Consider the following 25,118-nt stretch of genomic DNA (forward strand, 5'->3'; position numbering starts at 1 on the left):
ATGTATTAGAAATAATTTATAAAGCCATTATTGTGAGAAAATATTGAATTGATAGTCATTATTGAGTAGATCCTTGGCCTGTCTATTAGAGTAGATCCTAGTCTGCTAAGTTTAAAAAAAAAAAATAAGTTACAATTGGTACAATTCTATAGATGTCTTTGTGAACAAAATAGATAGAAGGCCTGATGAAATATTTGCAGTTTCTAGAAATATTTGTGGGTTCAGTGAAAATATAAAAGCCCTAAAAAATAATTTAAAGTTTGTCATAACATAACTGTACGTCGAATATACTCAGGTATACAAACCAGAATTAAAACATACAAAACAAAAACCAATGAGAACTGAAATCACAAGTCAAGCTTATCTTATAAAGAGATTTAATGATTCTTCCTAATTTTAAGTCAGGAAGGAAAAAATAATTACACATAAATTATATTAATGCACATCTAAATATAATAACATATATTTTTAATAAAGATTAGAAACATTAATTTTTCCAAATAATTGCAAAGATTATCGTATTATTATTAATAACTCCAGGGAGTAATCGATTACAATTTAAACATTACAGGATTCGGAGGAATGATTCAAAAATTATCGATATTAAAATGATATGGATGGATGTCACAGATGCTATTCTACAGCTAATAGACAATAGAACTTTACATATGTTTTTGACAGTTGACAGTGACAGTTCTAAGTAGTAAGTTCTTATTTCTTAAGAATTTGACTGAATTAAATGCAAAGGTTATGTTATTTAAAGTCCTTTATTTAAATAATAACAGAAATGACTGTGAAACCGAGAGAGAAAGTAGACGGTGATGACGATCCCGTGGAGTCGATGTTAAAAAAAGCAGGTTGCTTAGATTTACATTATAAAGTTCAGGTTTGTTAATTTAATGAAAATCATTTTTGAGTTTAAAATATTAATATTTTACTTATAGTATCATGTATTATTAAGATTATGATACGATAAATCGGTTAAATATTCGTAATTAGTGAGCTTACAAACACTTCTTATAGTAATAATTTCAGGTTAAACTTTGTTTCAATGTTTATACAAAAGCAAAACTATTTTTATTTTATTTTTTATTGTATAAATATTCTTACTAAAATATATGAAGGTTAAATTGGTTACTTGTCTGAATACATAAAAATTAAAAATAAATATCTCATATAAATCTAGTAGTTAAGCCATCGGTCATCTTGAATTACAATGTCATAGCATTTATTAAACATTCGCAGAATTGTTTGTTGAAAATTAACTTAAAGCAATGTTATTCCACTAAGTGTTTTTACTGATTTATTTTGTACGAGTTTCCACCTGCATGTTAAGTGGCAGTATTAGGCTAAAGGTAAAAAGAAGTAACTCAAAATAAGTCATTCAAATATATTTTGTGTTTTAGCTGTGAAATCATAACATACAGAGTTAGTTTTGAAATTATATTATTAGTCTAGATTTTAGATATTCCTTTTGTGGCAGATTTTAGACAGATCACATATGTATTTATTTCAGAAAAAGATTTTGACATTGACTATCAGTTTCTTGTGAAATATTTTTTTTTCTTATAGAGTTAATGATATTTTTTTTTCCAGGAATGCATAAATACTACGAAGGATTGGAGAAAATGTCAAACAGAAGTAAATGATTTCAAAACATGTATCACGAAACACAAAGATGAAATGATTAGATTAAAAAATTAATTTATTATTTATTTTGTTAAATATTTATTCTTTGAGCAAGGTTTGGTATTAAATTAGTGATTTAAATGTAGAATGTATTTTATTTAAATTATAAATGTAAGTAAAAAAAGGTTTGCATTATTATTTTTTCTCCCCTGTCTTGTATATATATAGTTATTTAAATTTATTTCGGCTGCATTAAAATTAATTAGAACTAACGTTTACAACGTTTTGTAGATCGTTTTTTGTTATTACTAATTATATTTAATTTTTAAAATTATTTGTATTAGGAACATGTAAACAGATAAAAAAAAAAAATCATTTCTTTAAATTAAAAATATATCCTAGTATTTATAAAAGCCCAATGCCCATTATTTATTGTATTGATTATTATTTACTATATTTTCACACAATTTTCTCGGAATCGTTCGTCCAATATCATTTTACTGCGTTTAATAATTGCATAAAATGAAAAAAAATTACAATAATAACCTAAATTTATACATTTCTGATTGAATGCAAAATGCGAGACATTACAATATATAATATTATGTTAAATATATTTAATTAACTGGCTGTACGCATTAGTTCCTTATACGAATATGTAAAAAAAAATTGAATGTGTCAAAGTATGTTTTGATTTCGATACTTTTAGGTTATAAGCTCAATATAAACAAAATGTTTAGAAAAATTAAGTTCTCACAATTATCTGCGATATATACAAACTATTCAACTAGAGTCGAAATCGACGCAGGCCTTCGAGAAAACTTCGATACAAAACAATTCAAACCTCGAAATCATCCAGGTAGATCCCAATATAAAGTTGGCGTAATTCCTCCCGATATTCAAAAGGCAATAAAACTTATTTTACATGATTCAGAAGCGAAAACTTATCACGAAGATAGCATTAAGTTAAACAATTACCTACATTCTCGCTTGTTGCCGCCAGAGGAAGACGAAATACGAGCAAAAGCAGCTAAAATACACAGCAGTGTTTCAAACAAAGTATTTTCGAAAATTGACAAAGAATTGACGCAAGAAGAAATCGAAACACAAAATAGGAAAATAAACACAACAGTCTTTAATGTTTTAAAGAAGAATGTGTATCGATGGGGCAGTATTTCATATGATAAACCAACTTGTCTACAGTATTTAATGACGAGAGCTGCTCCCGAGTATGCGATCCTGATACGTGTATTCGACGAGATAAAAAGACGATTGCCAGATTTCAAGCCTAGAAGTTTCTTTGACTTCGGATCCGGTATCGGTACAGGAACATGGGCGGTAAATACATTTTGGAAGGGAGACATTTTTGAATATTTCACAGTCGACACTTCGACACACATGAATGATTTGTCTCGGCTCATACTTTGCCAGGGACGAGACAATGTAGAAATGCCATTCAAAGCTTACTTCCAAAGACAATTTTTGCCAGCGTCTACAGATTTAAAATATGATATAGTTCTATCTGCATTCTCATTATTCGAATTGCCGAACATGAAAAGTCGTTTAGAGACGATACAGAAATTGTGGAACAAAACTGAAAACTTCTTAATAATTGTTGAGCATGGCACTAATGCGGGATTCAGAGTGGTTAATGAAGCTAGAGAATTTGTATTAAATTCAGCGAAAAACAAAGGCTATGCATTCGCTCCCTGCCCTAACGACAATGTCTGCCCTAGATACTTAGAACAAAAAACCCCTTGTAATTTTCTAATGAAGTATGAGTCATTGGCTTATGTTTCAAAGACTGAAGTTGTTGCTGATTTATTTTCATATGTAATACTCAGGAAAGGTCCTCGACCAACCGATGATGCACAGTGGCCTAGAATAGTCAGAGCTCCGATTGTCCGATCGGGTCACACGGTGTGCAGATTGTGTACATCGCAAGGTGACTTGAAGGAAATAATATTTTCAAAAGGGAAATACGATCAAACAACGTATAGATGTGCGAGATCGAGCAACTGGGGAGATGTTTTACCTGTCAAATAAATAATGTATAGAATTTGATTTTATTTTATTCAACTTATTGTCCCCAACAGTGTGAATAGACCTGAAGTGGTTTCATTTGAGTTACATTCCTTTTTCTCAGTATTTGTTATGTATGTATGGTAACTAACCCCACGTGAGGTTCCAGCAAACTTGCTGATTCCTTCAAAATTAATATTGTATAATTTTAAGTGTAATCATTCATTACATGATTGGTATCCAATTCTGCCTCATGTCTTCATTTTAGAATTAAGTTTTAATTTTTGTTTAATTGAATTGAATTTTCAAAGATATTCTTGTTTTTTAAAAAGTCTATTTGAAGATCCCGAAACCCGACTAAGTACCCTCTGATTGTAATGATTAGCTTATTTTCTTAAGCTATCTGTCCTATTTTTTTTTTTATTTACATTGGAATATTAAGTAACATTCGTAGGTGACCTTGGCGAATTGTACGTAGTGACGTAATAGTTAATACTAAGGGTTGGGTTTAGAATATTCCTCCACGATTTTGGGGAAACAAATTGTTGTATATGTTAGAGAATTGGTCCCTGATTACAACAATACCACTCGCGTCCTGCGAAACTGCACCATTTTCGAGAAAATTAAGAAAAACTATCATAACCTATACACGCGGAAATATGTCAAATAGATCGTAATATTACTATAAGAGCAGGATAAGTAACTATTTTGTATAAGTTCGACAAGGATGCAATATACATAAGGTGCTTGTCATATGTCAAAACGCTAAATGAATGTGTCAAATATCACGAATGTGTTTTGACGTAATTCATATTTAAATATGTCGTTCGTTGTTTCTTTTTGACTCGCGTATTTCGAATGAGTGCTCATTTTATTTGTTGTGATTTATTTCGAAGATTTTGCTAGAAAGCTTAGATTTATACATTTGATTGTATAAAATTGCCACAAAACCGACTCAGTTAACTCTGACTCAATATGGTCTTGTCGGACTTACCCCTAGAGTGTTTTTTAAGAAACCGAAGGCGCGAAGGGGGTGCAGCACCCACCTGCTGTAACAAAGCACAGGCACATCGTGCCTGTGCTTTGTTACGAAAGGCGAAGGTGCTGCACATCCCGTAGCGCCGAAGGCCACTGAGTTTCGAAATTGTTAATAAATAGCCTGATTTTAGGTTAGAATTATATGATTAGTTTTTGCCAATATCTCAAGAACGAAGCAAATTCGCATGATGGGAATGGTACCAGAGCATAGGGAGAATACTCATATACTTTGCCAGAGCCCCTCTACCCCCCGCTCCTGGAGCAGATTACTAAACCGCAACCAATACTAAGGTACATGTTATATGTTAAATTAAATTAAAACACGATTGAAAAAGGCCGAAGAGCAGGCGTCAGACCATCGGCGTTTTCTGTGGGAGGGGTAGATGTGGAATCTAGAACCGGCTCCTGCCTGCCTGATTCCAAGCCGTTTAAGTTCAGCTAAGACTGACGTGTTCTGCGAGCTGATCCATAAGCCAAATGTAATTAATCAACCGTTCTGTTATCAACGTTCTGTTATCAACGTTCTGTTATCAACGTTCTATTATCAATTTGAAAGCATTTGAATAAAATTGCGGAATAATTTTTGGGTACACAGTGTTGCAATATCATTGAGTTTGTTTTTTGATAACAACGCTCGGTAACTAATTGTTTGATAACAATTTTTTTACTATCTTTCAGTTAGTTGATAGTTGCAGATAAATTTAAATGAATTATTTTTGTCGTCGATCCTTTTAAGGCTTTTCTTTTCGGACCTTTTACAAATTTAATTAAATTCGAATTAAATACGTAAAAATATATATGTACTTTATAGTACAGGTGGCAAACGGCCAAGGAAAGTGACTACGACCAACTATGGACATCTGCAACACCAGAGGCTTAAGAAAGGTGGAGGCTTTTTTTGAAGGTTCCAAGTCGTAAAATCCGCCGGCGAAAGCCGTGCATTCCCCGTGAAAAATACGATAGAAAGTTCACGGTAATCCAATATCTCTACGTAAAGCCAAAGGATCAAGCAGATCGGAAAAAGCTTGATCGTCTATAATTTGAACCGCTCTGCGTTGGATACGGTCAAATGGAAGAACCTGACACTGGGAAGCACCCGCCCAGAGTTAAGAGCAGTACTCCATGTGAGGCCGAATTAGCTTTCCTGCCTCGCTGAGCACACCAAGCTTTTTTGATGCCAATTCGGCTTTGCCTTCCAATTGACCACGGCACTGAACGAGGCTTGAAACATCAACGCCAAGTATTCCGATACCAGCTGTGGCGGCAATGGAAATATTTTCAAATTGTGAAGATACGACAAATGGTAATTTTTTAGCGGTTGATGCGCAAACTACTACTTGTGTCTTTTTGGACTAGGTTTAGCCGGCCCCAGTCCGTGACTTTGTTTAGCATATACTCGATTTTAGATGCAAGTACGTTACGACGTTTTCCCGAGAAATAATAGCAAGGCCGGAGTATAAGGTGTCTACGGGGGTGTCGTCTGTATAGCGGTGAAAGTTCCTGATTTTGAACAAGTCAATGATATGTAGAAGAAAAAGAATGGGTGATAGAACGCAGCCTTGTGGAACACCAGAATTGACAAATTTTAAGTCAGAGCATGTACCGTCGACAACGAACTTGATGTTCCGTTCTACCAAAAAGCTGGTGATCAAATTGCATAATTTCCCGGGAAGCCCATAGAAAGGAATTCTTACAAGAAGCGCTTTGTGGCACACGCAATCAAAGGCCTTTGCTCTGTCCAAGCTGGCTGCTAATGCCTCCCCCTTGCTCTCAACTGCTTCCGCCCATCCATATCTAAAGTATCTGCGATTGCAAGAGGATATAATGGCCAAATATCAATTTATATATATATTATATTGTTCTGACTTAAATAGTTATTAAGCCAGTATAATTACAGACTATTGAGTAAACACTCAATTTCCAAACTCCTAAAGGTTCTCAGGGCCAGGTAGTGCAGTGCTGCAGGACCCCGGAACTCAGGGACCCTCTAAACTAAGCTTTGAAAAGAGCGAGTCAGCCAACTCGCCAGCTCCCGAAGCTATAAAACCTCGACCCTGCTCACAAGTAGTTTTCCTATCTATAATTTTAAAGAGCAATATAAGTTAAAGAAGGGGTGCCTTCCTAGCTACACCGCTGTATAAATACATAATGAAATATAATTTCTCGATCTTATTGGAATTAATAAGAGCGTATTAGCAGATATGTATATTATTTTATTATGCTAATTGTATTGTACAGTTGCAGGCGATTCATTTTTCAAATAATGTAACCCCTACTATTGGTTTTATTTTACAATATTAAATAATTAAAAATTGTTTTGGTTAGCATAAACATCAATCATTATTAGCATTAGCATTAGCAGCCTGTAAATTTTCCCACTGCTGGGCTAAAGGCCTCCTCTCCCTTTGAGGAGAAGGTTTGGAGCATATTCCACCACGCTGCTCCAATGCGGGTTGGCGGAATACACATGTGGCAGAATTTCGTTGAAATTAGACACATGCAAGTTTCCTCACGATGTTTTCCTTCACCGCCGAGCACGAGATGAATTATAAACACAAATTAAGCACATGAAAATTCAGTGGTGCCTGCCTGGGTTTGAACCCGAAATCATAGGTTAAGATGCATGCGTTCTAACCACTGGGCCATGTCGGCTCTTATCATTATTATGTACTAATATGTTCTCTTTCACTGTAAATTAATAACAACGTGTCGAATATGATAGAGGTGTTATAGAAAAAAAAAATCGTTTTCTTACTAGACAATTTTATTCTGAAATATGGAAGAAACTATTAATTACTGTTAACCAAATGTCTTGTAATAAGGTTGAATTATTATATAACAAATATGATAATTAATATATTTTGTTATATAATAATACAGTCATAAGTGTTTTCCTTCTTCTTTGGATTTTACGTTATTTAAACTACGTATAGTTTTCTTGTTTTCTACGTATAGCTTGCGGCCACGGCAGCCAATCTCCAACTGCGCTGGACATATATATCACAATGTTAGTGCGCAGACACAAGTGCGCTCTCTATTCCTTCAATCTCATAAACCAATGACTTGACAGAGTTTAGGCGCAGGAATAACAGCTCTACGTGCTTTACGAGATAGGGAACTTTTAAAACGGACAATTTTATTAGTCTGTTTGTATGATAAAAACATCAACAAGTTAAGAATATATGCCACTTGAAAGAGCCCCTATTTAAGCAGTGTAATAAATACATTTATATATATATTTATACCTATATATACCTACAAAGTTCAAAGTAGTAGTCCATACTTTACACGGATTTCTAAAGCGCTAGAAGTGCTTAAAGATCACATTACGTAATAGCTGATAATGGATTACTCTTGAATTGATTACTATCTAAGAGATAACAGCTAAGACCATTAAAAGGATGGCAATTTGAAATGAAATGCTATAAGCAAAATAAAAAATACGCAATTTCGAAACCGATATAGAAAAACAATTTATATTTAATTTCAAAACAAAGGAGTTTTGTTTTAGAAACTGCATGCTTTGGTACGATACCTCTGTGACGTCGTTACTAAATCAGGACAGCCGATAATGTAATCAACTAATGATTTATATACATTTTTTATCAAATAACCTACTTAGAACTTTCTTACAACATCAAATAAACTTCTATAAGATAATCTAATGTTACAATGTAATGACAAAATTAAAAAGTTTGCACTTGCACAGAGCATATTAATCATGCTTATCAACCTACTCAGCATTAATTTCGCCAAACAAGCAATAGTTTCTGTATAAAGTTTTAGTGTCCCTAACACTAGGATATAATTCAATACCAAAGTTAATAATAGCGGTTTTTTTTCATTGCAGTATCAATGTCAATGAGCGAAGACAATTAGGTAGCCAAACAATATTTACTTTAACAAAGTATTTAATTCTTTATCGATAAAACAACTCGAATACGTCTAAACTCGATCGTGAGTCAATAGTAGGGGATACACCGTTATTACTCAACACCCACGAGTTTGTTCAGCTCAGTATGTTTTCAATTCTAGTCATGTGCAGGTTAAGAGTGTTTGTTTTTTTAATTTTATTTTTCACAAAAATTTGCGACGAAGTCGACGGCGGTAAAGTCATTTTTATTATTCATATGCTAACATAGATGTTGTATTGATTGATTGTAGGCCATCTTGTTTTTTCAGTGTACGTTCACGAATTGCCATGGCAATTTTGATGTACGAATGAATTAAAAAAAATGCAATGACAAGAATGTTTTACTTTGTTTGTTGAAATTGTTTTTTTTTTTTTTTTTATTTGACGTATGATGGATTTACTATATTACTTTATCTGTATTAATGTTTTTTTTTAATGTATTATGAGCTTAAACGTACGTACGATTAGTGTAAACTAATTTCGAATAAATTATACTTTATGTATACGTGTATATTAAAGGCATATAATGGTTTAGATATTTATTGAGAAGTTATGGGACTTATCGCAATTAAAATCATTTTTTTATACATATTTATATCTATCTCAGATCTCATGTTTTTTATAACTGTTAAAATAATATGGACTCTAATGAGTTTAGCAATTACGGTAAAACATTCTTTGTTTGATCATTGTTATAAAATACTAATTAGCTTAAGCGTTCTAACATATTTAAATAATATTTATTTAATATATAATATAATTAAATATATTTTTTTTAATATTTATAAAGATAAGAAAGTAAACAGACAAATGTATGACAAGAGGATGATTAGTTTTAACCATTCTTTACACCAACTTTATTTACAATAACTATGAACATTTCGTTTGACAACCTAGAACTTACTTTTTTTTTATTTATTCTACATCTTTTTTTTTTAAATTACATCTTTAACAACTAAACGACCCTAAGATATAAATAACATTATCATGAGCCGAGATGGCCCAGTGGTTAGAACGCGTGCATCTTAACCGATGATTTCGGGTTCAAACCCAGGCAGGCTGAATTTTCATGTGCTTAATTTGTGTTTATAATTCATCTCGTGCTCGGCGGTGAAGGAAAACAACGTGAGGAAACCTGCATGTGTCTAATTTGTGTTTCCTAAAAAAACTTGTAAAATTAAGACACTATTCCGTAACGTAGTATATTTTTAAATAAATTTAAAATTTATGATTTCAGTTTGTAAATTATCATTGAAAAATGATTTCGGAAGTCCCTCGCCCGTTTATTTGCACAATGGCGACTTTTTGGCGCCGACCAATACGTCAGGTGACATAACGTTACGTCGTTCGGAAACTGTCCACGTAGCTTGCCCGGGGAAAAATAAATTCATTGTTTTGGGAAAGAACAACACGGACTTCAATGTTTTTGTAAGTAATATAAATTATGAATATTAATAACTAACGTTCAGTATTATTTTTTTTACATTAATATGTGGGCAGACAAATGAACCAGTTGATAATAAGTGGTACTTGGAGGTAGGGCTTTGTGCAAGCCCGTCTGGGTAGGTACCACCAACTCATCAGATATTCTACCGCCAAATAACAGTACTCTGTATTGTTGTGTTCCGGTTAGAAGCGTGAGTGAGCCAGTGTAACTACAGGCACAAGGGACATAACATCTTAGTTCCCAAAGTTTGTGGCGCATAGGTGATGTAAGGAATGGTTAAGATTTCTTACAGCGCCTTTGTCTGGGTGGTGGTGACCACATACCATCAGGTGGCCCATACGGTCGTCCGCCTAGGAATGCCAAAAAAAAAAGTTATCACCACTGCCTATTGAATATTAACCAGCCTTGGGAACTAAGATATCCAGACCCTTGTACCTGTAGTTACACTGGCTCACTTAACCTTCAAACAGAAACTGTGTATTGCTGTGTACCGTTAGAATATGTCATGAATAGAATATTTTGTGGTAAGTACCCAGACGGGCTTGCGCAAAGTCCGACCACGATGCAAAATAATGTTTATGGTCAACTCTTATAAAAAGAATTACAATTTCTAGCCGTTGAATTGTAAAATTTTCAAAAAAACTCTGATCAAAAGGTTTTTTGTCTCTATCGATCATTGGTTCGTCCATTCCTTTGTCCCTTTTAAAGTCAACGCAGATATAATCAATAAAAACTTAACACGAACGAATGTGGGTAGTACGAGGTTAAAGTCCATTAGGGCAAATTGCTTACAACAAAATTGTACGGAGAATTCTTTGTCGTTTCGTACCACAGACTCATCGAAGTGAACATGTCACCGTAAGATTAAAAAAAAAAAAATTGTTAGCTACCGAATAATAACGGTGACGTATCATTGGTCGCTCTTACAATAGGACCTGCCAATTAGGGGACAGATTGTAATCTAACAGTTTGACTTCGACAGATTACAATATAGCGAAAAATTATGCGTTAAATTGCAATCATATTTCACGGTTCACTAATATTTCGACAGTTTACAATCTGACGAGATAGATTGTAATCTAACGATGTTTGTAATCCTACGGTGACATATATATCACTCGTCAAAGTGTAAATACTTAATATTGATATGTTCCGGTTTGAAGACATATGACATATGACATAGTATCTTAGTTCTCAATTGTGGTTGTGCATTGATTTGTAAAGGACGTATATGTAAAATCAAACTGTTCAAATAGTGGCCGTTTGCCAGATAACTAGGCCTTTTTGAAATAAAAAAAATATGGCAACATGTAAAGTTCTTACCAAGGAGGCTTAAAGCTTTCACCACGCTGCCTCAATGTCAGTATAGTCTGTTTCGATGGCAAGAGGAATTGAGAAACAACTGTAACTTTTAATTTAAGCGATATCGAGATTTAAATAATCTAGTTTTGAATTTTGCTCGGATTTTTTTATGTATAATTATATTTTTTTGTTACTAACAGTATTTAAAACGGGATATTTACCGTCTCGTGAACATGACATTCGTAGATAATGTCGAAATATCGAGCTCCACCAAATAAAAATAAAAAAAACATGGTAAATATCTCGTTCCAAATACTGTTAGTAATAAAAATAACAATGTTAATTTAAAATCTTATATATTTTTTGTATTATAAAGTATATATATATGTATATTAAACAAGAAAAGCAGTGCGATACTGTAAGAATTAATTCATCTACTGTTTATAGTGCCATATAGCAGGGCAAACTCAAACTCAAACTCAAATTCCTTTATTCAATATAGAAGTATTACACTTTCTTATTGATTGTCAAGTTAAACAATACCACCGGTTCGGAAAAAGAAAACACCCTGACTTCAGAAGAACCGGCGAAATAAACTCAGCGGGACTTTTTTTTGTTCACGTCAAATTAATTATATACATAATTGTATATGAGTAGAAACAGCCAGGAGGCGATCGTTTCATTCCCAAGGTGTGCTATCAAACATAAACTCACTAATTGTATAGTAACCTTTCGCACACAAGCGTTCCTTAACAATTTTTTTAAATTTCGCAACTGAAGCATTTTGAACGCTTTCTGGGATCCTGTTGTAGAAGCGTATACATTGCCCCACAAAAGAGTTACTGACTCTATGCAGTCGAGTAACAGGAGTAACAAGATTGTGTTTGTTCCTTGTACCAACGTTATAAGAATCACATTTTCTTATAAAAACATTAATATTTTTCCGTACATACAAAACATTACAGAATATATATTGAGAAGCAACAGTCAATATCTTAATTTCTTTAAATTTATACCTCAAAGATTCCTTGGCTCCTAGGTTGTAGATGATTTGGGCTATTACCAAATCACATAGAATATGTTAATATAATATACAGGTGAGATCATTACTCGTCGTCCTCACGCCATTTGAATATAGAACAGAAACAAATGTCGTAAAGGCTCAATGCATAATTTTCGTCGTTTTTTTATCATTTTAGGTCGTAAAATGCGTAAAAGACCAAACTTTCCAAGGGACAAAAACCGCATGGGTGGGCAACTTCAGCGAGATCAACTGCAACGCGCCACCCTGGTTCACGACGGAAGAGATCGGCGACTGTTACGAAGGATATAGATTGTACAAGTATGTATACAGTAATGTCGTCAAGAATAACTGCTTCTTTGGTTTGGTAAGTTGCTGAGGTATATTTTATACATGGAGTGGAGTACTGAGGGTTCATGGTTACTTTACTGATATACTCTGTAATTAAAATGATAGACAAAAATTATGTTAAGCTACTAAGCAGTGTGATCGGTGTTAGCTGTCCATTTAATTTAACACTGTGACAAATACTTTATAAGCCGACTTAAATAAATAATTTTTGGATTTTGATTTTGTGGAAACTCAGGTACGACGCAGTTCTACAAGTCATTCCTCCTTCATTTATTACATATACAAATGTTCTGTACGTGTGTATATAATTGAACTACTCATTACATTAGTGGAAAGATTTCAAAGAAATTTTGTGTGTTATTGAGTAGGCATCTGGATGTTTAGATTGGACCCGGTACTTCATGTGTATGTACTATGAATAAAGTTTAAGTTTATTAGAGTTGCAATTATCCAGTGGTAAAAACACGCGGGATTATAAATATGATCACGGATTCAAATACACCATCCAGTTTAATTCATGGCTATAGGTTTAACGATAACGGTAAAGGTGTTTACGATGTTTCTTTTATCTTTATCTTTACATAGTATAAAACAAAGTCGCTTTCTATGTCCCTTTGTATGCTTAAATTTTTAAAACTACGCAACGGATTTTGATGCGGTTTTTTTAATAGATAGAGTGTTTCGAGAGGAAGGTTTTTGTATATAATACATAGACAATATAGTTAAGTAACGCTGATAATTTTAAAAGTTTCTAATGTGATGTCGTAAATTTATACATTTTTTGCGCTTACATTGTAAACGCTGGCTGAACCCTACGAGATAGATCAAAATAATGTACTTCAGTATTGTACACCTTAAAACGGTCTTCAAAAAAGTCCGCGATGGTATATGTCTATCTCTTAGGGATTACCCACATTGCACCCGTGCGAAGCCGGAGCGGGTCGCTAGTATTTAATATATTTATTTTATTGTAGAGTCGGATATGAAGTCGAAAATGTCTTCTATACGATGTACGAAGCCTGTTTCAATAAGTATCTCCTACACACATCGTACGTGAAGCATCAAATACACCCAAAATATATATATTCGCAATCCGGCGGCAGGCGACCAGGTTTCATTGGTAAATACAACTGATTACGTAACAGCCGCGTAATATTTCATCGGGCAACACCTTGATATTGGTCTATTTAATAATAACAGAAGTCTAAATACGGATTTAAATTGTCTCATTTAATTAAACTATATACTAGGCATGTGTCCGATATAACGAAACTAATCTTAAATAGGATGTCATCGGAATATCGGATATCTACTCCAAAGCATTCAAAGTACGATTGTATTAAACTCATGAAATATTCGCCGTCTCTCTTTAAGTTTACAGTAAACCTGTCTGTAAGAAAAAGATGAAGCGAATGTCCGATATCACGTTCGTTTCAGGTCTTTCTCCAGATCGTACAATGTAAACTTGAACAAAGGCAGGGAGACATCTGAAATCGGATGTCAACACCGATTTTTAATCCATATATCCGTTACTGAGCCGAGATGGCCCAGTGGTTAAAACGCGTGCATCTTAACCAATCTTAATTTAAATTCAAACCCAGGTATGCACCACTGAATTTCATGTGCTTAATTTGTATAAATATACATGTGGATAATTCATGTCGTGCTCGGCAGTGATGAAAAACAACGCGAGGAAACCGGCATGTGTCTAATTTCAACGAAATTCTGCCGCATTGGAGCAGCGTGTTGGAATATGCTCCAAACCTTCAACCGATGTCACAAAATTCGGATATCGCCCATGCCTACTATATACTAATTAATATTTAGCACTTATTAAGTAAATACTTCTGACGTACTGTCGAATATTATAGATAAAAGACAATGAGTGATTTATGAAGCGCGCGCACAGACTGTCATCAAAAATACCCCTTTCAAGTTGCGCTACCAACGTTGTCCAAACTCAAACTCAAATTCCTTTATTCAATATAGAAGTATTACACTTTCTTATTGATGGTCAAATTAAACACTACCACCGGTTCGGAAAAAGAAAACACCCTGACCTGAGAAGAACCGGCGAAAGAAACTCAGCTCAGTCAGCTCACTCAGTCCAGTAAGATGTTGTGCCCCTTGTGGTTTTAGTTGCACAGACACTAAAACATAATTTTAATTAATGTATATTTTACCATAAAATGATAAATAAATAAATAAATATTGGACAACATCACATACATTACTCTGATCCCAATGTAAGTAGCTAAAGCACTTGTGTTATGGAAATCAGAAGTAACGACGGTAGCAAACACCCAGACCCAAGACAACATAGAAAACTAATGATTTTTTTTCTACATCGACTCGGCCGGGAATCGAACCCGGGACCTCGGAGTGACGTACCCATGAAAACCGGTGTACACACTACTCGACCACGGAGGTCGTCAAATAATATATTATAATCTTCTTAATAATGATGATAATAATCATCTTTATTTCTGAAATAAATATAACAATTTCGTTTGATTTTCACAGAAGGTGACTTATTCGGTAAAACTAAAATGAATAAATTATACGCGACTGAGAATCAAAAGAAACGAATTAGAGAAATCTTCGGCAATGGGAAGGCAGATCAGTACATCACTAAAGATCAGGTGAGGGTTCTTAATAAATTATAATATTGATTTAATTATCTACATATTATATGATTGATAACAAAAATAACTACTAAGTTTCTTGTCGGTTCTTCTCAGTTTATTCTGACTTCCGAACCGGTGTTAATATTAAACCATTTTATATTAAAAAAATGACCGGTTTTAAACAAAAAAAGAAAATGTTTTATCAAATCGGTTCATAAAAAGACGTATTTCAGGGGTAAAAAATAAATAAAAATACAACCCACTTGATAATCCCCTCCCTTTTTTAAAGACGCTTAAAAAGTAGTAAATAACATCGTATTATATAACACGTATTTTGATTATAAATTTAACTTGGCACAAAATACTTAATCAATCATTATTAAAATTCAATTAATTGTTTAATCATTTTATTAGTATTTAAATCGCGGTCACCTCGCTCCGCGCGGGGATTTTCCGCTGCGTGCACAGCAACGAGCGTCCTTCCACTACATCAACGCGGCGCCGCAATGGATGCGCGGGAACGCGGGCGACTGGGCGGCCTTGGAGGACGTTCGTATTTTGCTTATTTCAGTATAACATACCTTATATAAAACGAGCCTATAGGGAAAATAATGGCGTCGCTAATCATTAGTTCTTACATAAACTCGTACTTACAAAGTAATACGTGCAAAATTATTACTTTTTATAATATAAATCTAATTGTTTTTTTTATTATATAGTAAGATATAAGATTTATAGGTTGATGAGATTTACAGGCGAAAATGAGTATAACTTATTTTGCTAACTGTACTTGTCTTTTTGCCAGTACAAGTCGCCATTTTGGATTGTTTTCTTTATTGACTCGGCTTATAATTCTTTATTGAATCGGTTGTTTCGAAATAAATCTTAATTCGTTCGAGGCATGTATGAATTAAACTTGTGATTGTGATTTGCGACATCTATTATTATTATTATAAAACTGTTTGTAGTCGTGTGTCAAAATAGTGTAACATCGAGACTGGTTGTCAACATTTCACGAGTGAGATACAAGGTGAATTATTACAGAATCACACATTCTGTTCAGAAAGACAGACACCGTGGAAACCGTGGTAGTGTCATTAATATCTATATATTACAATAATTATATTTGACACCTTTTAAAAGAAACTTCTTCGTAACGTTCATTGATACATACTTACAACCTAAACTGAGAGAGATTTTAAAAATATATTTAATAAAGCATAAATAAATCTATATATATTTATGCTTTATCAGTTGGCAGTATTGGATTAAGAGTTATTACCTTTTTTTCAGGCGGTGCGCCGTCGCGCAATACGTTCAGAAACATTGCTGCACATATATACTGGCAGTCTTGGAGTGACGACTCTCTCTGACGAAACTTCCACTTACAAGGACTTCTATCTCGACGTCGACGAAAATAATAACGGAATACTTCCCGTGCCTATGTATTTCTTCAAGGTAATATTGTATTTTATTTTACGTTGCGTTTTTATGCTTCAGATCAGTAATCATTAAAGAGATCTTGAAGATCTTTTTTGCATCATAAATGCGATATAATAATAGAACATAGTGTTCTTATAATTTTTTTTACTATTTATAAGTCCCAAATGCAATGGCCCTACTCAGTGCCACCCCTAATCTATTTTACCGCCCCGTTATTAAAATTATGTAAAAAGTTTTAAACTAATAAAATGAAATTACTAATTCATAGAAGAAATTTGGTTATAATTTTACATAATTTTTCGTTAATGCATAATTAACAAAAACTCAACAGATATTTTAATTTTTCAGGTCGTATATGATCCCAAAGAGAAAACCGCTGCAGTATTTGTATCAATCAACTCGTCATATTACAACCAAACAATGACAGACAGACTTACATTCTGTAACGACATTTGTGAACACAATTCCAAGTATTCGTGGTTGAAATGGCGCTCGAATGATGGCACACACAGTTTTTGCTGTACATATGAAGAGTTCGTTAATAAATTTGACGTTTTACCAAAATTAAAAGTTAAAGGGTTATTTTTTTAAGAAAATTAAAATATATTAAATTATTAACGCTAACAGCTAGCAAAGAATGCCATTTTGGAATTAATAAATAGTAAATCTTTAATTAATTATACTTTTTTTATTGTTATGTTGTTAGTTGGTACTGACAACGGTATTTTTCGTATTTGAAGTTGACACTTGACAGACCGTATTCCCGCGCTTTTCTTATGAGTTTTAATAGTAAAATCTATTGACTGATATTTATTATGATTATATAAAATGCAATATTAATATATGTAATTCTACAAAAAAACGTCGTGTCGTCGGGTGTCGTTAAAATACCGATATTGATAGATTTGATATCAGTCAAATCGAACTCTTTAGTATTTAATAAGATTTAATTTTAGTATAGCCAGTATATTTTATATTTATTTCTTAGTTAATTCAATTAGATGAATCATTATAAAAATCAGTCGTCCGAATACTGTTGTATTCTATAGTATCTATTTCTAGGGAAATGTCTATCAACATAATGATACCAGCTCAAACTGTGGGTTGCTAGTGTAATAAATAAAACAACTATTTGTACATAGTCATTAATTTCTCTATTTATTAACATATATAAATATTTAAAAATAAAATATATCGCTTAAACTAATGTCTTTATATTTGAGATTACCTGATTTATGTCCCTGTACAAAAAATAAAATTATACATTATTCATTTTAAAATTATTTTGATATTGTTTATACAAATTATACATTAAAAATTCCATAATTTATAATTCAAAAGTTTAAAATATAGTGAGAGTTCGATACAAGTTGAGAATTGCTCATATCTATAGAATATGTACAATAATTAATATACGGGAACGTCTATAAATAATTCATCGTCAAATACTTTAAGGGGTTGCTCTATCCGGTCCAAGTGATCTTTAATATGGAAACACGTCCCGACCATCAGGAATTTAATTTAACAATATTCAATTTTTTATCAATTCATCTATACATATTCTATAATTTTGTTTTTAATTTTATTTACAAGTATTTAGTTATTACCTTGTTCATTCGTTCGTAAGAAGACAGAGAGAGAGATAGAGATCATGAATGAAATAGCAATATATAACAGAAGCTATTCGACCGAATGATATGAGCTAAAAGATAGGAAACATAGTTTGTACTACTCTCATTCACAATCATAAATACCCACTAAGGGTATTTTGGCTCGTACTAACATATCTTGATTGATATTGATTTAATGATCAAACACTTCTGAATTCCAATATTTGTCAATCGAATGGATATTTTTATTCGATTGTCTGATGGAGTTAACGAATATAATTGATCGTTCATTCATTTAATTCGATTGTATAGAATTCCAAATTGGATTTCGATCAGTTTTATATATTTTTTGTACTATTTGGACTCGTATCATTAATTTGTTGCAAAGTGAAGCGAGATAAAGTGTTAATAATAAAATCTTTACATGAACAGATTGACTTTTTCATGTCCAAATAAACTAACGCTAATACTCTTCTAATTTAGATCCAATGGTCATTAAATTTGTAAAATTTACTCGTACAGTTTTCACAATTACAATATTTAACATCAGCAAATGTACGTATACCGTCAATTAAAAAGTTTAATTCGATCGTGTTTCCACGTGTGGTTAAAAGGTCCCACGCGAAAGAGGTCTTCTTTTCTGTTTAGGAAATATTCGGTCATCCACCTTCTTTCTTGGTAAATAAAAAGGGATTTCATGGGATTCAATGACATTTCTTTAGGATGTTTTCCTTGGAACACGAAGTGAATTATAAACACAAGCGAAGCACGTTTAAACGCTAAGTCGAAAAGTTTAAACGTATTTGGAAACGGTTAATTCAAATCAATCATACTTAAGTACATTTCATTTTGATTTTTAAATTTAATAAATTAAATTTGCTAAGTTATTTAAACGTTATAAATGGCCTATTTTAGTTTCGAGACTTGCACTATTTTCGATTTTAAGCATTATTTATTATTTGTATTTTTCAGTCGATTTACGCTTACCATAGACAATCTTCATTTAACATTAAAAAGTTAAGCGGGATTGTCTTTATTTTCGACGATAGCACTTAAAGCTTGCCTGTCCCGTTTGTTTTCGCAGGCACACGACACCAAAGCTAGTAAATGTTTATTGGAATACTCCGTTTTTTCTTTAACAAAACTTTCCAATTCATTCCTTGGTAAATAGTACGCTTTGACATATCTATCGACATAGTCTTGAAACGGAATAGGTTTGAGACGAGAGATCTTTTCCAGTTTAACGAATAATTGTCTATAATCTAACTGCATCAACCCCCGACCCCCATTTGAACATTTCGTCGCGTTTGAAAAGCCTTCCACTAACAAATGGACAATGAATTTCGAAACCATTGACCAAATGGAGTTTATGACCTCCAAATTAAGAGTAACCTTTGATGATATATTCTCTAAACGGAGGGCGAACACTTGAATTTTTCGTATAATCATATCTACGTACGGACTATGTTCGACTGCTACGTTCTTAACGTCCCATCGGACTTGTGACATCGCTATCAAAGCTGAACGAGCATCGACCGCTTTCGAAGCCGAACACATATAAACAGGCATCCTCAAATCTGCCACGACAGCTAACGTATTATCTCTAAAATGTTCCAAAATCATTCGTTGATGCTGAGCAACTATAGATTCTAAATACGGGTGTAAAAGTTCATATTGCTTCGCGAGGAATATAACACTTTCGACGCCAACAATACGCTCGCTCAAGCCGTGCAGATTAGCCTCGGAATCCATGTCCAAGTGCTGTGGAATGCTCGGACACTCAAAGCTTGCATTGTCCTCCGTCGACACATTGATACTATTGGATATCCTTTTAAGGACTAAATTTAGTTTCGAAGTGTACAAAGTTGAGGAGGCGACGTCCAAATCGGACGTGAAGAATATGTGGACAGCGTAGAAGTAATAATCAAACAGCTGGTTCATAAGCATGATGACTTCTAGCGAGATCTGTGGCAGGTATCTACTGATTTGAAGATATTGTCCGCAATTTCGGAGAACTGACAGAGTCGTGTTCGTGACTATAACGCTTTCTTTTAATTTCGAAGGACTTGTCGGTATGTAATCGTTAGTTGTTGTGTAATCGTGTCTGTCGTCTTCGACGAAATCTCGCCTCAACTCATCCGGTTCATCATCGGATTCATCGCTCGCATCCGATTCCGGCTCGATTCCGAATATATCGTCATTCGTAACGTTTTCGTTTCTGAATATTTCGAAGGGAGTTCTAGATGTTTTTTGCGTGAAATATTTCGATATATAAACGCTATCATCCTGTGAAGGCGCGGACGACGTTGCATCGGATTGAGTTTTCGCGATTGAAGTGTCAGATTTAACCGGGTTCAAATATTTCCTGAACTGTTTGAATTCTTGCAAATTTTGAAGATTGAATGTTGATTTGACTGGGCACTGTTCCCAGCCTTCGTTTTCCAGGAATAGTTTCAATTCCTCCATCCGTCCTCTGTGGTAGTTCTTTATGTAAGATACGCTTTGGGTTTTGATGAAATCTTGCAATAAATCAGATTTGTCTCCACAAAATATCTCAGCAACTTGTGTCAACTTCCTCAATATGCCCAGCATTTGTATAAACTTTTCAAATGGAAATTCTTCTAAACCTGAACTCTTTAAGAATGTAGACACCTTCGCTTGTACATCATTCCATATCCTTATGAGACCTGCTTTTAACTTCTGCTTGATGTATTCCCTGCTGACGTTCTTCTCTATATCGAAAACGTTTGAACTCGGCACAGTGTCCTCGTTCTTCGTGTGCCAACTGACCAGCAAATAGTAACTCTTCATCACTAGAAACAGTTTCTCGCACAAATTCAACAAGCAAAGCGGTGCTTTTGTAGTTGGAACGGTTTGGCACATTTCTTGAAACTTCATTTCCATTGAATTATTATTCAAATAAGGTTTTATAGCTTCTAACGCAGACTCGTTTACAGCAGAGGAATAATGCATGTGTAACTGTTCCATCGCAGCTTGAGTTTTACCAAGGAGGTCGTAAGCTTTCTTTAACTTCTTAAAAACGTTTTCGTCGAAATTATAACAGATACTTGCCAGTACCGAATCTAGTCTTTCCTCTGTCATGTCTAAAGTATCTTGTAGTCTTGTAGCGAGGTCTGCTATGCAAGTAAACTCTTTATGCGCGGCTGCCGCTTTCTTACTTTTTAATATTAAATCGATTGCTTCATAATATTCTTTTTTACTCAAAAATTCAGCCACGTCATTTTCAACGCTCCGCAGATTTTGTAACAATTGCAACGACTTCAGAACTGATTTTATTATTTGTCTCTTTCTAACATTAGCGAGTATGACAAAGGTGGATATAGTCAGATGGTTTGAAGCGGTCTTTAACCGTTCCCTAGCTTTCTTGCATGTTTCCAAAGTGTCTGACAGTTGTGCGCGAATATTTTGGATCTCAGCGAATTCTCTATCGCAATTGTCACGTTGTTGGGATATTAAGTGAAGAGCTTTACCAGATACTACCTGCAGAAGATTAAAGCATGTTTTACTTGGTGGTACAAGTGACTCATTATATATTCTACTTGCAAACAGCTTATACTTAGAATTGTTGTGTTCCAGTTTGAGAGAGAGCTAATGTAATAGGTACGAGGGACATACCATCTTAGTTCTTAAAATTGTGGTTGCATTGTTAATGTCTATAGAGGTTGGTGACCACTGACCATATGCCCAATCGTCCGTATGCTTACCTATTTTACAAAAAAAAATTAAAATGTAAACGAAAAAATTACAAGATAACAATTTGACTTAAATTTTATGCTTTTATTTGGTATGACCACAGAAAAAAATACAAATAACTTTAAAATACAATTAGCTACTCTGTTCAAGTATAACACTATGCAAAAACAGAATGATAATAAATATTTTTTTTATCTGTTACGTAGCTCCATAAGATCCCTGGTGCTAGAGCTTAATCCAAATCTCTACTTCAATGTGGGTAACATTACACTTGATATACATGTAACAGAGTTAAAGTACCTGGTAGTCTCATGATGTCTTCCTTCACAAACTAAGCGCATAAATCCAGAACCGCTTGGTTATATAAGTTCCTTTGGACATCTTTATGTATATTATAAATTGATTTGATATACCTGTTGCTGTCGCTTAAGCTTGCTGAACATAGCCTCGATAGCGACGCAGTCCGGAGGCGAAGGCGCGTGCTCCAAGACATAACGAGCCGCGTCGAACTCGGACGTCGGAGAGAAGTATACATGGTCGATCTCTCGAAGAACCTGTTTGAACGACTAATAATTGATATCCATACTATTGATATTATTCTTTATTTATATGATATAAGAAGATTAGATGTGTGTAAGTTACTAGTTATCGTGAGGCATAATAAAGCGTATGTCCTTTATTAGGGCGAAGCGATTTGCTACCGGACGTAATCGTATGATTTCGTCGATTCTTTATCGAAAACGTTGGTTCAGGTGACAATATCTATATCGGTAGTGAGCCGTATTGGACGTGTTTTTAGAAATATAGACATGGATAGCAAAAAGGTTGTTGCACGTTATTGTTATAGAAGAAAAAGAAGATTTGGTATTCATCTCTCACTTATGAACGCTGTTAGAATTTTTCTCGAAAATACTGCTCGATGCTTTGAGAATAGACGATAAATTTTGATTATTTTAGAATGAATCTTCATTTGAAGGGCTTTTGCGCCGGCGGCGTCTATCCAGAGCAGGATGAACGTGGCGTCAACAAGTGTGACGTCATATCGCAGGAATGCGCGATGCGACTCAGATCGGATATTCTTGCGGTGAATTCGTGCGACCTCGTAGATATTTGCGATGCATTGCGAATTCGCATTTAAGTGTGCAAGCTTTTTTTTTTATGGTATAGGGGGCAAACGAGCAGGAGGCTCACCTGATGGAAAGCGACTACCACCGCCCATGGACATCTGCAACACCAGGGGGTTACAGGTACGTTGCCGGCCTTTAAAGCAGCTTACTACATCTTATCATACTAAATGTCATCGAATAGGCTATTTGACTGATTTTTTAAATTCATTTTATATTATTTAGTAGAGGTTAAGAACCCCGTAAAAGTTGTTTTGTTATATTTTAGTACATATTCTTATTAAAAAGAACTTTAAATTAAACTTTGATTGTTTAAAATAGGTGAGTAAACTGCCATGACATTGAACGGTTACTCACTGTAAACCAGAACACAACAATACAAGTTTGGCAGTTGAATATATGATCTGTGGGTGGTACCCACCGATCTTGGAACAAGCCATACTACAGAGTCATTACAATTAAATGTACAAACCTTTTCCATAGAGACATGAGTTCATTTACAAGCTGTGATATTATACTAATCATTGCAAATAAAAATACCTCGAGATCTGCCGCTGACTGTGCTGCTGTCTGTGAGCGGGAATTGACACCGGGCGGTGCATGTCTATTCTCCATTCCAACGTCTGATAACAAAATGTAATTCATTGTTTAGAAAGTCGACCATAATTTTTATTAAATATTAGAGAAAAACATACTTGATTAATAAATATTGCAAGTATTTAACGAATCATATTATAACTATTTTTTTTAATGATATTATATACATTAAAATGTATAGCTACTCAGTAGAATCTGAAGAAATGTAGTTTTCACTCATGATAAGGGCAGCCCCTACAGTCGTAGGTATGAAAAGCCTTCCTTGGTGTTCAATCTTGCTTCATACTAAATATTACCAAAATTTAGTTTAGCTGAGAAAACTTAACAGACAGAATTGCTTTCATATTTATAATATTAATATGGATATATTAATAACCATAACATATAAATTATATCCGATAAACTTAAATGGATAGTCAATATTAATAAATCTGCTTTCTAACTTAGAGAAATGACAAAATATTCCTATAGAATGTCTGATCATATGAGTCAATAAGTGATAGGCATCTGCGCATGAAAATATAATACTGTATAAATTTATCTTATCTTCCATCATCTCACAGTAGAATCTGTGATACCAACCCAATTAAAATGATTATAGTCTACGCTAAATTTGAATAAAAATAATTACGAAATATGTGTCCGTAATTTGTGATTGATCTTGTAACATTTCAATAGGTTGGATTTATTTTAAAACGCTATTGAATTTCACTATGACTAATTTAACAGTTCATCCTGTTATTTCTGCCAAGTTAAAGAAAGTTTAAATATACTTACGAGACGATAATTTTTTACGATCACTACACAATGACTTACATAAGTTTGTAACGAAGTGCAAGTTGCGTGAAATATGTAAATTACAAAAACAAACTTACCTATAAAGTTAAACGTACACAAATAACTTATACACAAACATATATTCACATATATTCAGATCTCGAAAGTAGTCGTCATTTTTTTAAGCAGTTATAGATTTAAATTTTTAATTATACTTTTTCATCATGTTATATTCTTACTCATTACAGACTAGAAATAGGATAAAACTAGAAAAGTAAAACATTAGGATAGAATAATTCTAGGAACCTTTGAAAAGAAACAAAGTCAACTTCATTTTGATTTGACATTTCTGTGGTTGAAAATTCTTTGTTTGTTCGGATAGTAGTTTGAAATATTTACTTAAATAATACGATTAAAAAATTAACTTAATTAATGCCTACAAACTATCCACTCATTAATTACAAATAAATTTCAATTGATAAAAAAAATGTATATCAAATTAG

The 25,118-nt window shown here is 33.6% G+C and overlaps 4 protein-coding genes across 4 annotated transcripts; 3 read left to right on the top strand and 1 right to left on the bottom strand.

The window, feature by feature from the left end:
- The first annotated feature begins 106 nt into the window (after positions 1–106).
- On the top strand, positions 107–1,752 carry LOC125074663 (cytochrome c oxidase assembly factor 4 homolog, mitochondrial). Its single transcript, XM_047686043.1, has 2 exons — positions 107–886; positions 1,597–1,752. Exons 1-2 carry the CDS (start codon positions 788–790, stop codon positions 1,702–1,704), a joined length of 207 nt encoding a protein of 68 aa, XP_047541999.1. The 5' UTR covers positions 107–787; the 3' UTR covers positions 1,705–1,752.
- A 570-nt stretch (positions 1,753–2,322) lies between these two features.
- Positions 2,323–3,690, top strand: LOC125074620 (methyltransferase-like protein 17, mitochondrial). Its single transcript, XM_047685987.1, has one exon. The coding sequence runs from the start codon at positions 2,362–2,364 to the stop codon at positions 3,673–3,675; it is 1,314 nt and encodes a 437-aa protein (XP_047541943.1). The 5' UTR covers positions 2,323–2,361; the 3' UTR covers positions 3,676–3,690.
- A 5,019-nt stretch (positions 3,691–8,709) lies between these two features.
- Positions 8,710–17,895, top strand: LOC125074627. Its single transcript, XM_047685997.1, has 8 exons — positions 8,710–8,796; positions 9,840–10,030; positions 12,551–12,693; positions 13,698–13,843; positions 15,247–15,365; positions 15,765–15,899; positions 16,644–16,808; positions 17,142–17,895. Exons 1-8 carry the CDS (start codon positions 8,727–8,729, stop codon positions 17,382–17,384), a joined length of 1,212 nt encoding a protein of 403 aa, XP_047541953.1. The 5' UTR covers positions 8,710–8,726; the 3' UTR covers positions 17,385–17,895.
- A 96-nt stretch (positions 17,896–17,991) lies between these two features.
- Positions 17,992–24,932, bottom strand: LOC125074582 (syndetin). Its single transcript, XM_047685932.1, has 4 exons — positions 24,714–24,932; positions 23,782–23,864; positions 22,531–22,671; positions 17,992–21,904 (listed from the first exon to the last, which is right to left on the bottom strand). Exons 2-4 carry the CDS (start codon positions 23,854–23,856, stop codon positions 19,421–19,423), a joined length of 2,700 nt encoding a protein of 899 aa, XP_047541888.1. The 5' UTR covers positions 23,857–23,864; positions 24,714–24,932; the 3' UTR covers positions 17,992–19,420.
- Positions 24,933–25,118: the final 186 nt, after the last annotated feature.

The sequence above is a fragment of the Vanessa atalanta genome, chromosome 28 (assembly GCF_905147765.1).
Source record: "Vanessa atalanta chromosome 28, ilVanAtal1.2, whole genome shotgun sequence".
In the NCBI taxonomy this organism is placed as follows: Eukaryota; Metazoa; Arthropoda; class Insecta; order Lepidoptera; family Nymphalidae; genus Vanessa; species Vanessa atalanta.

Bases quoted from the DNA above. Each gene is read 5' to 3' on its own strand.
- LOC125074663 (XM_047686043.1), top strand. From the start codon at position 788: ATGACTGTGAAACCGAGAGAGAAAGTAGACGGTGATGACGATCCCGTG. The intron at 887-1,596 runs GTTTGTTAATTT...TTTTTTTTCCAG, and splicing joins ATTTACATTATAAAGTTCAG to GAATGCATAAATACTACGAA.
- LOC125074620 (XM_047685987.1), top strand. From the start codon at position 2,362: ATGTTTAGAAAAATTAAGTTCTCACAATTATCTGCGATATATACAAAC.
- LOC125074627 (XM_047685997.1), top strand. From the start codon at position 8,727: ATGTGCAGGTTAAGAGTGTTTGTTTTTTTAATTTTATTTTTCACAAAA. The intron at 13,844-15,246 runs GTAAATACAACT...TGATTTTCACAG, and splicing joins CAGGCGACCAGGTTTCATTG to AAGGTGACTTATTCGGTAAA. The intron at 15,900-16,643 runs GTTCGTATTTTG...CCTTTTTTTCAG, and splicing joins ACTGGGCGGCCTTGGAGGAC to GCGGTGCGCCGTCGCGCAAT.
- LOC125074582 (XM_047685932.1), bottom strand. From the start codon at position 23,856: ATGGAGAATAGACATGCACCGCCCGGTGTCAATTCCCGCTCACAGACA. The intron at 22,672-23,781 runs GTATTTTTATTT...TCGTTCAAACAG, and splicing joins AGTCAGCGGCAGATCTCGAG to GTTCTTCGAGAGATCGACCA. The intron at 21,905-22,530 runs GTATATCAAATC...AATCTTCTGCAG, and splicing joins AGCTTAAGCGACAGCAACAG to GTAGTATCTGGTAAAGCTCT.